Source organism: Cataglyphis hispanica, chromosome 25 (assembly GCF_021464435.1).
Source record: "Cataglyphis hispanica isolate Lineage 1 chromosome 25, ULB_Chis1_1.0, whole genome shotgun sequence".
NCBI lineage: Eukaryota > Metazoa > Arthropoda > Insecta > Hymenoptera > Formicidae > Cataglyphis > Cataglyphis hispanica.
Window position 1 is genome coordinate 1,955,352 of NC_065978.1, and position 11,422 is coordinate 1,966,773.

The 11,422-nt window shown below is 30.1% G+C and overlaps 3 protein-coding genes across 3 annotated transcripts; 1 reads left to right on the top strand and 2 right to left on the bottom strand.

Annotated features, from left to right (window-relative positions):
• Positions 1 to 47: 47 nt before the first annotated feature.
• On the bottom strand, positions 48 to 3,802 carry LOC126858452 (isovaleryl-CoA dehydrogenase, mitochondrial). The gene is made up of 8 exons (XM_050608791.1): positions 3,378 to 3,802; positions 2,653 to 2,742; positions 2,285 to 2,506; positions 1,553 to 1,880; positions 1,351 to 1,444; positions 880 to 970; positions 630 to 798; positions 48 to 447 (listed from the first exon to the last, which is right to left on the bottom strand). The coding sequence occupies exons 1-8, from the start codon at positions 3,516 to 3,518 to the stop codon at positions 314 to 316; spliced, it is 1,269 nt and encodes a 422-aa protein (XP_050464748.1). The 5' UTR covers positions 3,519 to 3,802; the 3' UTR covers positions 48 to 313.
• Positions 3,803 to 4,596: 794 nt separating this feature from the next.
• LOC126858421 (DNA-directed RNA polymerase III subunit RPC2) lies at positions 4,597 to 9,461 on the top strand. The gene is made up of 9 exons (XM_050608725.1): positions 4,597 to 4,901; positions 5,210 to 5,364; positions 5,442 to 5,618; positions 5,702 to 7,179; positions 7,259 to 7,851; positions 7,932 to 8,184; positions 8,264 to 8,428; positions 8,494 to 8,624; positions 8,906 to 9,461. Exons 1-9 carry the CDS (start codon positions 4,878 to 4,880, stop codon positions 9,287 to 9,289), a joined length of 3,360 nt encoding a protein of 1,119 aa, XP_050464682.1. The 5' UTR covers positions 4,597 to 4,877; the 3' UTR covers positions 9,290 to 9,461.
• A 19-nt stretch (positions 9,462 to 9,480) lies between these two features.
• On the bottom strand, positions 9,481 to 11,193 carry LOC126858462 (pyridoxal kinase). Its single transcript, XM_050608814.1, has 6 exons — positions 10,975 to 11,193; positions 10,740 to 10,839; positions 10,398 to 10,662; positions 10,142 to 10,281; positions 9,849 to 10,028; positions 9,481 to 9,786 (listed from the first exon to the last, which is right to left on the bottom strand). The coding sequence occupies exons 1-6, from the start codon at positions 11,065 to 11,067 to the stop codon at positions 9,677 to 9,679; spliced, it is 888 nt and encodes a 295-aa protein (XP_050464771.1). The 5' UTR covers positions 11,068 to 11,193; the 3' UTR covers positions 9,481 to 9,676.
• Between the last annotated feature and the right edge of the window lie 229 nt (positions 11,194 to 11,422).

Here is an 11,422-nt window from a genome sequence, read left to right on the forward strand (position 1 = left end):
TCGTCTCAAATAATTTCATATTTTGTGAATTCGTGACAATTGACATATGCAGCATATACATATTTATTTATTATAAAATAGAAAAAACATTAAAACATAAAATATTATGTAAATAAAAAATAATAATGTACAAAAATAATAGCACTCTATTCTAAAAAAATTCTCAAAAAGAATTGTTGTGATCATTTGGAATAACTCGAATTGTTCGGATATGAATGTCACAATGCGAATATTGTGTAAAACAATTCGGCATCGCTATATCTATAAATAATTATAAAATAAAAATTGATTGCGGAATGCAGATTCCTTTGTTTTACAAGTATTCCTGAGTGATTGCACGGCTGATGACCAATCGTCGTATTTCATTGGTACCCGAACCGATGTCGTAAAGCTTTGCGTCTCGTAATAATCTTCCCGTCACATAATCATTGATGTATCCATTACCGCCTGTCAAACGAGTAAAAAAAAAATAAAAAGATAAGTAAATATATCGACCTAATTAAATTTTATTAAACTTTTATTAAATTTTATTAAATTATTGAAAAATTTCTATATTTTATATTTAGTACGAAATCTAGTTTCATAGCTTTTACTATTTTTTTTTTTTTTGCATTTGGTGAATGATTTACCAAGTATCTGCATGGCGTTCATTGCTCCCTTTACAGCATTCTCGGTACAAAATAACAACACTGCGGCGCAATCCTTACGATTCGTGTGACCAGCATCGCAAGATCTCGCGACAGAGTACAAATAAGTTTTGCTCGCAGTTAAAGTCATATACATATCCGCAATCTTTGCCTGAAGTAATTATGATGTCAGATCATATTAATTATAAGATTGTTATAATTTTCTCAACAAAGGTAGAGCGAATGATCTTACCTGTATCAATTGAAATTGCGCGAGATACTGATCGAATTGCTTTCTCGAATGAGCGTATTCAAAAGCAATGTCGCAAGAAGCTTGTAGAATTCTAGAAGTTGCATTCTTATCGTACATCTTTTAATAAACACTTGTTTATGATCAAAGTAAAAGCGTTAAACATTTATCTATTAATAGATTCACAACGCGAAACTAAGTTTTTAATAAAATTCCTAAGATCTGTCATACCCTTTTATGAAATATATATATGTACATATTTTGTGAAATATATATATGTATACATTATATAAATATGCACAAATTGCATATCAAATATTAAAAAATATAATTCTAATTTTACCGATTATAAAAAATGCATCCAGTACCTATTTCAAAATCTACATGCTTTAATATGCAAAATATTCGTGAAAAAAACAAGAAATAGATTTTGAAATTTTATATTATATTTTTCATCATTTTTTAAATACTTACCCTATTGGTCCAGCAGCCAATACTAATCGTTCTAAATCCAGTCCGCTGAGCAGCACGTAAACGCCCTTATTAACTTCTCCCAGAACGTTGGTGGCTGTAATTTTTACAACGATAATCAATAACACAATATAATATTATATATCGTGAATTACTAAAATATTTATATCCATATCTCGCGTCTCTCGCTCGAATTCCTACTTACCCGGAATTTTACAATCCTCGAAAATCAATTCGCACGTGTTGGAACCGCGCATTCCTAGCTTGTCCAACTTTTGCGCCGTACTAAATCCTTCTGTAGCACTTTCGACAATGAAGGCGGTGATACCGTGTTGCGGTTTGTCCGCGTTTGGGTTGGTTCTTGCGTAAACGACCAAGGTGTCCGCGTCTGGGCCATTGGTGATCCAAAATTTATTGCCGTTCAGCACGTAATAATCATTCTTCTTCTCAGCTCGTAGTTTCATTGAGGTCACATCAGATCCGGATCCTGGTTCCGACATCGCCAGCGCGCCAATATGCTCACCGCTGCACAGCTGAAAAGTTTCATGCAATATTTAATAATATATAAATATATCAAATAATATGAATATACCAATGATATATTTATATTATTAATTATATAATTATGTGTAAACAAATTCACTAAATCGATGCAAATTTAATTTTACCGATAAAGATAGCATACTTCTTGATTCGCGTTGGAGCTTTCATTTGTGATAATTTTTATAAAATTTTTCTATTAATATATATTATATAATTATATTTTTGTAAAATTTATTTATATTACCAGGATATATATATATATATATATATATATATATATATATATATATATATATATATATATATATTACAATATTTTTTATGTAAAAGTTATTTTTTTGGGATATTATACAATATTAGATGCATGCACGCTTTGTATTGAAATGAATTTTACCTTAGGCAAGTATTTATGCTTCTGTTCCTCCGTGCCGTTTCTGTGAATTTGGTTAACGCAAAGATTCGAATGCGCGCCATAACTGAGTGCGATAGCAGCTGATGCTCTACTCAATTCTTCCAAGATAATTACGTGATCGAGATACGTGCCGTCTGTACCGCCATACTCCGGCTTCACCGTGATGCCCAAAAAGCCCAATTTCCCCAACTTTCTCCAGAATTCCTACCAATTTATATCATTTTTAAATTGTAAAATAGAGTATAAATATAGTAGAAGAATTTTTTTTCGACTTTACATAAAATTTAATTTGCGCGTATTGCATTTAGCAATTTTCTAAATTTCTCATGCAAAAAAGCGTTTTTTCTTACCCTTAATTCATCAAAATTATTTTTCTTGTCAATTTCGGCGGCTTTAGGCGCCAATTCTTTCTGCGCGAAATTGAAAACGAGTGAGCGAAGCTGGAAAAAGAATGACGATTATTTTATTATATTATATGCATATTATGTCTTGTGTAAATATAATTTACATACGAATACACATTTACATAAGAATATTAAAACAAATTTCGTCGATTTTCCTTATTTAAAATGAAGAAAAAACACAAGCTGCGCCAACAAGTATTATTCCCGACAAGAGAATGTGTGCACTGATGACGTAATTGTAAGTGTGTTCTGCTTGAGGCTATTTCGAAACGCAAGAATCTATGTTTCAGGTATGCCCCGCTTGACACTACTTTCATATCGAAGCACAACATTCTTTATTCTGATTGGTCCATCAAACTTTGGTCCTTAAACTTTCAAGCCAAAAAAGTGTCAAACGGAACGCACCTCAAACAACTTTCGATTGATAACATGATGATCCAAATATCCTAAGTATCAAAATATATTGATCACAATATAAACAAATACCGATAAATTATAAAAAGAATAATCATCTTTACTACTATTTTTGCAGGCACATATATTTATAATATACGAAAGAATATACGAAATATATGAAAGAATACAAATTTTCATCTGACTACTCGCGTGATGAAATGACACAGCATATACATATATGTGATAATAGCATATGGAAGATCTCTTCTACTAACCTCTCTCTGTTCATTGCTCAATCCGAAGATACTCTCGTCGATCTTGCAATAGTTTGACGCATAATTCACATTCACGATTTTATTAACATTCGCAATGCCCGTCGCATGTCGCAAAACGGCGAAACCACGTGCCGAGATCATTTTATCTGTTATTGATCAATTAGGAGTATTTCGAATTGATAATAATTAATACTTTTTCAACGTATATATATATTTCAATCGATTGGAAATATTTCGATTGTTGTAATCTATGTGCTGGAAAATATTACACACTACTTGTAGAAATTGGAGAAACAAGAGACGACAAATATTCGAGCGTTAATTATTAACGTTGAAATAATTTCAATAAAATGAATAAGAAAATCAAATATGTGTGAGTTAAAAGTTAGAACAAACACCTCATAAGAATTCTATACTGAAACTGTATGCTGATAAGACTGACAAAATATGATAATCGGACTGAAATAAATTAGTTATGAAATAATGTTCCGATAACGCTCGAATCGCAAACAGCATACAATATATATAAATATTCTTTACTATTTATTTTTTTAAAAGTTATATAAATATTTTATATACATATTTTATATACATTAAGAAAAGAAATCATAAAACTTTATTCGATATATTTAAAATATAGATTAAAGTAAGTAAAACAAATATATAGTAAATCTTTTGTAAATATATTTAAAAATTTTATAAATATTTTTATGATAAATCTTTATGATCATCTGTTAAATACAAGATCACAAAACTATTTATAAAATATTTTGTTAACATTTATAAAATATTCAAATTATTATATTTTGTACATATTTTATAAATATTATGTGCTGTCTGGGATATGTTAAAAATTTTCATAGATTGAGCATTGATGGAATAATTTTCTGAAACAATTTTTATTCTTTTTCCACGATAAGCCTGATACTATTATCTCGGTAAATTTATGTGTACGTTACTAACAATCAGCTGACCGTTACCATAAAGGCCTGTACACCATGAAGGTTCTTGCACAAGGCGAGGCGATAACGAATAAGGGAGTAACGATAGCAATATCCAATGAGAACACTGCACTTTCAAAAAATCAGATCTCTCATTGGATATCATTTATCGCTATTTTCTTGTTTCTATCTCTATCACTTCGCAAGTGTTGTGTAAGGACTTTTACGCCTATTACGAAAATTCGATCTAACTTTAACCCAACACTGATACACGGCATATGGCGCGCTTAGTCTTCTTCAGCTTCTTCTTATTTGAAAAAAGAGTTGATGTAAGTTCTTCGAAAAAGATTAAATCGCTAAGTAACCGCCTAGATACTTAAATCCTCCCACTACATTAAGGAGTACTGGACTTGGCGATTGCCATTAAACATCTCCGCAGAAAGGAAAAAATAGTTGTAACCATGTGCATGACACATTGTAATGATTTGAAAAAGAAAATAAACTTTCTTATCGAAAAGTATTGATTTTTAACATTACATGATTTTTGTAACTGATAAAAATGGAACAAACAAATGAAATAAAAGTAAGTACAGAATATGGTATTTTTCGTTGGCAATTCTTTTTGAAACTTGTATGATTAATGCATTCTTTTGAAAGTTGTATGCTTAATAATAGCGGAATTTATTTAAAGGAAATTTGTTTTTTATCTCATTTTTTTTAATTTCCGATTATTTTATAAAAGGTAAAATATATACGTGAATTTATTAAAATAGCATAAATGGTATCATATATTTACTTGAAATAACTTCTTATTTTTTTACGCATTTGCATATGCTGTTAAATTATAAATCAATTTTAATTAATGAATTATATATTTATTTTATATTACAGAACAAAGGAAAATTAGTGGAAGCTCTTCTGAAAGGCAAAAGTTTGGCAAAACAGCATATAGATTCTTATAATTATTTCATTAATAAAGAAATAAAAAATATTGTCAAGGCAAATGAAAAAGTTTTATCTGATGAAGATCCACATTTTTATGTAAAGTAAGAAATTGTCATATATATTTTTATAGCAAATGCAATTGTAGAATTATTGGTTTAATAATGTTTTTTTTTTTCAGATATTTAAGTATAAAAGTTGGTTCACCTGATATTGATGATGGTTCAAATATTATGCGACCAACGACACCACATGAATGCCGTTTAAGAGATCTAAATTATTCTGCACCAATCTTAGTAGATATTGAACATATAAGAAATAATCAGCGGATAAGAAACACAAACATGATAATTGGAAGGTAAAAGCAATGAATAAAAAATAAAAGATTTAGAAAACATTAGATTTAAAAAAATATAATATGATCATAAATTTTTTTTGCAGAATGCCAATAATGTTGCGCAGTTCGAATTGTGTATTAACTAATAAATCTCATTATGAATTAGCTAAATTAAACGAATGCCCATATGATTCTGGTGGTTATTTTATTATAAATGGTCAAGAAAAAGTTATATTAATACAAGAACAAATGGTTAGAAATAGAATTATTGTGGAAAAAGATGGCAAAGAAGTTATTGCATCGTGTAATAGTTTTACACATGACAAAAAGACTAAGACAAGTGTCGTAGGTAAAGGTGGCAAATATTATATAAGAAACAATATGTTCCAAGACGATATACTGATTACTGTCATTTTCAAAGCTATGGGAATAGTAAGCGATATAGATATCATACAAATGGTTGGAGAAAAAGAAAAATATTTGGACGAATTTATAGCTAGTATAGAGAATTGTCAAGATTTAGATATCTTTTCAGAGAAACAAGCATTAAGATACCTCTATAATAAACGCAAACAGACGAGATTTCATGTTGCAAAGACTAATGTTACTGATGAAATGAAAGATTTGTTAGCAACAAATGTGTTGTCTCATGTACCTGTTATAGATTTTAACTTTAGAACAAAAGCACTACATCTTGCTTTGATGGTTAGAAGAGTGATAGATACAGAGTCTGATAACAAATTGATTGACGACAAAGATTATTATGGTAATAAACGCCTGGAATTAGCTGGTTCTCTTCTCGCCTTAATGTTTGAGGATTTATTCAAAAGATTTAATTGGGAGCTCAAGATGATTGCTGATAAGAATATTCCCAAGATCAAAGCAGCACCATTTGATATAACAAAATATATAAGAAAGGATATGATTACCAACGGACTGGCTTTTGCCATATCATCAGGAAATTGGACAATCAAAAGATTTAGAATGGAAAGACATGGTGTAACACAAGTGTTGTCGCGATTGTCGTATATTTCAGCGCTTGGTATGATGACGCGAGTGCAATCTCAGTTTGAAAAGACTAGGAAAATCTCTGGTCCACGATCATTGCATGGTTCACAATGGGGAATGTTGTGTCCAAATGACACACCTGAAGGTGAAGCGTGTGGCTTGGTGAAGAATTTAGCATTGATGGCTCACATTACTACAGAAATGCCAGAAGAACCATTTGTAAGATTGATGCATAATCTCGGTGTGCAAAATATTTATACTTGCGTTGGAGTAGAGCTAACCAAAAAAGATATATATATAGTTTTCGTGAATGGTAATATGGCAGGCATTGTGAAACAATCTAGTGTATCAAGACTGACCCACCAGTTTAGATTGTTACGCAGGAAAAGGTACATAGATCGTTTTGTATCAATATCTGTGCAACATCGACATAAATATGTTCAAGTCAGTTGTGATGGCGGTCGATTATGCAGACCACTCATCATCGTCCAAGACGGCAAACCGCTTATTGAACAGAAACACATGAGATATCTCGAGATAAATCTTTGGACCTTCAATGACTTTGTTCATGCTGGTATAAACAATTAAAAATCAATATAATATATATTTTATTTTTATTTTATATATTATATTATTATGTTTATTTTGTTTAGGACTGATTGAGTTCTTAGACGTAAACGAAGAAAATGATAGTTTGATTGCATGTAAAGAATCTGAAATTATTCCTCAAACAACGCATTTAGAAATCGCAGAATTTACAATTTTGGGAGTTTGCGCCGGCTTAATACCATATCCGAATCACAATCAAAGTCCAAGAAATACTTATCAATGTGCTATGGGTAAACAGGCTATAGGAACTATAGGATATAATCAACGTAATCGCATCGATACATTAATGTATAATCTGGTAAATCCGCAAAAACCTATAGTGAAAACGCGACAAATAGAGTTAATCAATTTCGATAAATTACCTGCTGGTGAAAATGCTATTGTGGCTGTAATGTCATTTAGTGGGTATGATATCGAGGATGCACTTATTTTGAATAAAGCCTCTGTTGATAGAGGATATGGAAGGTGTCTGGTATACCGAAACTCGAAATGTATAATAAAAAACCATCCCAATCAAGCGAGCGATATAATTTTGGGACAATCGATAGATGCCACTACTAAAAAACCTATATGGAAACATGATATTCTTGAGAATGATGGGATTGCAGCAACTGGTGAAATGGTGCAAAATAAAAAAGTGTGTATCTCTTGTTGTATTTGAATGACACTATAAGTAATTTTTTTGTTCTCTATTACGATTGATATACTATGTTACAGGTGATGGTAAATAAAGCAGTGTCGACGCGCACTGGAAATATTGGCCCATCAAGGTCTGACAATTTTCAAACGCAACCAGAATATCGCAATGCAGAAGTTTCGTACAAAGGTTTGGTCCCGGCGTATATAGAGAAAGTTATGGTATCTAGTAATGCTGAAAATGCCTTCTTAATAAAATTGTCATTGAGACAAACTCGGAGACCTGAGATTGGTGATAAATTTAGTAGTCGCCATGGACAGAAGGGTGTTGTAGGTAAAATTATTCTGTTACATTTTCGTGTTAAATATATTATACATTGTCAACATTATAATTTCTGATAATATTTATTTAGGTTTAATTGTGGGGCAAGAAGATCTGCCATTTAATGATCATGGTATATGTCCTGATGTGATTATGAATCCACATGGTTTCCCATCTAGAATGACAGTTGGGAAACTGATAGAGGTATTAGCTGGCAAAACGGGCGTTGTGAGTGGAACACTCAAAGATGCAACAGGTACAATATAAGAAGATAATGATTGAACTATATGTGATAATGTTTAATCTCGTTAATTTTTGTAGCATTCGAGGGTGCTAAAGTAGAGGATCTTTGTGAAGAATTAGCAAAACATGGGTATAATTACTTAGGTAAAGATTTATTTTATAGTGGCATGACTGGGCAGCCAATAGAGGGATATATTTTTTCTGGAATAGTAAGTTTTTCTTTCTAGAATAAAGTAATCAATGTAATTCAATTGACAATTCTCTATTTTTATGATTTTAATTAAAATGGTAATGCCTTATATAATTGCATTGAAGATTTTTGATACATCAAAATTGTTTTTCACTTTTCAATCAGAATATTTGAGTTACCTCCAATAATTAATTCCAATTAATTAATTAAAAATTTAAATTTATTAGAAATTAATTATTTAGAAATCAAAATTTCTGTTTAATATTTTTTCTAAAATACTAATTCAATTGTAATGTATAGGTTTATTACCAGAAATTGAAACATATGGTGCAAGACAAGATACATGCTCGTGCCAGGGGGCCGAAGGTAATTCTAACACGCCAGCCGACAGAAGGACGTTCCAAAGACGGTGGTCTACGTTTAGGTGAAATGGAACGCGATTGCTTGATCGGTTATGGAGCCAGTATGTTGTTAGTAGAGAGACTCATGTTATCGAGTGACGCATTTCAAGTTGACATTTGTAACAAGTGTGGTCTGATAGGATATAATGGTTGGTGCCAAAGATGCAGTTCCAGTTCCTCCATTTCTACGATCACAATGCCTTATGCTTGTAAATTATTATTCCAAGAATTACAATGCATGAACATATTACCTCGTTTAACATTAAAAGATTATTGTGACTGATTGTTTGCTATCAGACTATATACCAGTAATTTCAAGACAATTTGTCTTAATGTGCAGATATATATAATAAGTTTCCAAAATTTTAAATTTATTTAACATATAGAAACTTGTGTTTATTATACAATTATTTTATATAATATTTGAATAAATTACATGTTTTCTTTGGAAGACATATATATTGGTCTTTGGAGTTTCATTAAAATAAAAATTTTATATTATAAATGCAACATCTTTTTCACAATAGTATTGTAAGTAGATTTAACAAGTGTTCAGTTACTTAAATGCTAAAGAAATTTTACATTGCATAGACAATATGTATGTACATTATTTTGATTTTTTTTCTGGTAGTTAACACATTTAAGCATTTTTCCTATAATTTTATGTATGTTATAAGGATTCTGCAAACAGATGAATATCTGGATTTTCAATATTATTCTTACTCTGTATAAGTTGTAATTCAATTTTTCTAGCATGTTGTGCTTTAGTGTCTGTACATTCTGTAAATAATTGTAAATAATAACAATACTGAGATATATATTTCAGTGAAAATAATATTTACCTTTAGAATATTCATAAGTATTAAGTAATACACTGTATAGAGAATTTACAGTTTTCTCTATGGTTGTTTTCATGTTATTTTCCAAATACAAGTAAGCAAGGAATAATGCAGCAAAGAGATCTCCAGAACCCGTAAAGGTTACTGGAATTTTAGGAATGTCCACTTTCAATAATACATTATCTATGAAAAAAATCATAAAAATTAATATTCATTATAATCATATATATATTTACATATCATATAAATATTCAAATAAAATTTGAGAACTTAAGCATTATCTTATAATCCAATACCTTTTTCACTGACTACTGTTGTCAACTTATTATTAAACTCAGTTGATGATACAGCTATAATGTTTGGTCCAATTTGATGCAATTTTTTAATTACATTTTGCAATTCAGTCATATTGGTAATTTTTTCATTTGTTAGTAATCTGATAAAACAAAGATGATTGTAAAGAAGATATATTAATTTCTAAGAAATTTTAATGATATATCATATTGTGATAGGAATTAAGATAGCAAGATAGTATATTAATATTATATGTACTCTAATTCAAACTGATTTGGAGTGAGCACATCCGCTAATGGAACTATCTCCTTCTTGTAAATTTCCTTCAATGCCTCTGGGACATACATCTTCCCATTATCACCCATAACAGGATCACAAACATAAATAAGGTTTGGATTCTTACGTTTCAATGTTGTGATCAATAATGCTACTCTTTTTAAAAAAGAAGCTGAACGAATATATCCAGTCAGTAAATGCGTATAATTATCCAAATTATTTTTTGTTAAACCATCAATAAGATCATCTAAAATAATTATTCCTGAGAAATAGTTAATTGTTCTTTTCTAGACCATTATTATATATTTCTCTTTTTGATCTTACCTAGATCTTTATCATTGAGTATCTGTCCTTTACATTCTTTATAGCCAGTATGATTAGATAATTGTACAGAGTTAATTGCATCAACCTCAAAGCCTAATAGCTAATGAAAAATTAATCTCTCAATTTATTTATATTTCGTCAAAGTTTGAAAAATTAAGATTCTTATTGCATAAAAAGAATTCAAAGTGTCAAGTGTAGTCGAGGAAGAAGTAGAATCGCAACGTTCAATATTTACCTGCAATGGGAAAGTAGCGCTTTTGTTGCCAACGTATCCTGACACTACATGACTCTGGATTGAAAGGATGCGTGGTGTTTTCGCGGAACACATGGTTTTGCTCGTCTGATATATTATATCTGATGTATTATACTTCTCCAATAAACACCTTTGACACACCTGTAGATTATTTAAGGCCTTATAGCGACTTACATAACTCACTGTTATCACAGTGTAGTAATCTGTTGACAGCGTGCCCTGAGCTCTATGAAAAATAATTATTGATCTCTTTTATATATTTTTTATACTTTCTCTTTTTCTTTTTCTCAATTGAAAAATCAAGTTTATATCTTATTATTCGTTTTGTTTTATGAGAAAATATAAATAAAAAGAAATTGCGTTTTAAAAAAATTTCGTATACAATCTTATTAAATTATATATATATATATATATATATATATATATATAT

Bases quoted from the DNA above. Each gene is read 5' to 3' on its own strand.
- LOC126858452 (XM_050608791.1), bottom strand. From the start codon at position 3,518: ATGATCTCGGCACGTGGTTTCGCCGTTTTGCGACATGCGACGGGCATT. The intron at 2,743-3,377 runs GTTAGTAGAAGA...TTCTTTTTCCAG, and splicing joins TGAGCAATGAACAGAGAGAG to CTTCGCTCACTCGTTTTCAA. The intron at 2,507-2,652 runs GTAAGAAAAAAC...ATAAATTGGTAG, and splicing joins ATAATTTTGATGAATTAAGG to GAATTCTGGAGAAAGTTGGG.
- LOC126858421 (XM_050608725.1), top strand. From the start codon at position 4,878: ATGGAACAAACAAATGAAATAAAA. The intron at 7,180-7,258 runs GTATAAACAATT...TATTTTGTTTAG, and splicing joins CAATGACTTTGTTCATGCTG to GACTGATTGAGTTCTTAGAC. The intron at 8,625-8,905 runs GTAAGTTTTTCT...TGTAATGTATAG, and splicing joins GATATATTTTTTCTGGAATA to GTTTATTACCAGAAATTGAA.
- LOC126858462 (XM_050608814.1), bottom strand. From the start codon at position 11,067: ATGTGTTCCGCGAAAACACCACGCATCCTTTCAATCCAGAGTCATGTA. The intron at 10,663-10,739 runs GTAAGATCAAAA...TAATTATTTTAG, and splicing joins ACTCAATGATAAAGATCTAG to ATGATCTTATTGATGGTTTA. The intron at 10,029-10,141 runs GTATTGGATTAT...TTTTTTTCATAG, and splicing joins AACAGTAGTCAGTGAAAAAG to ATAATGTATTATTGAAAGTG.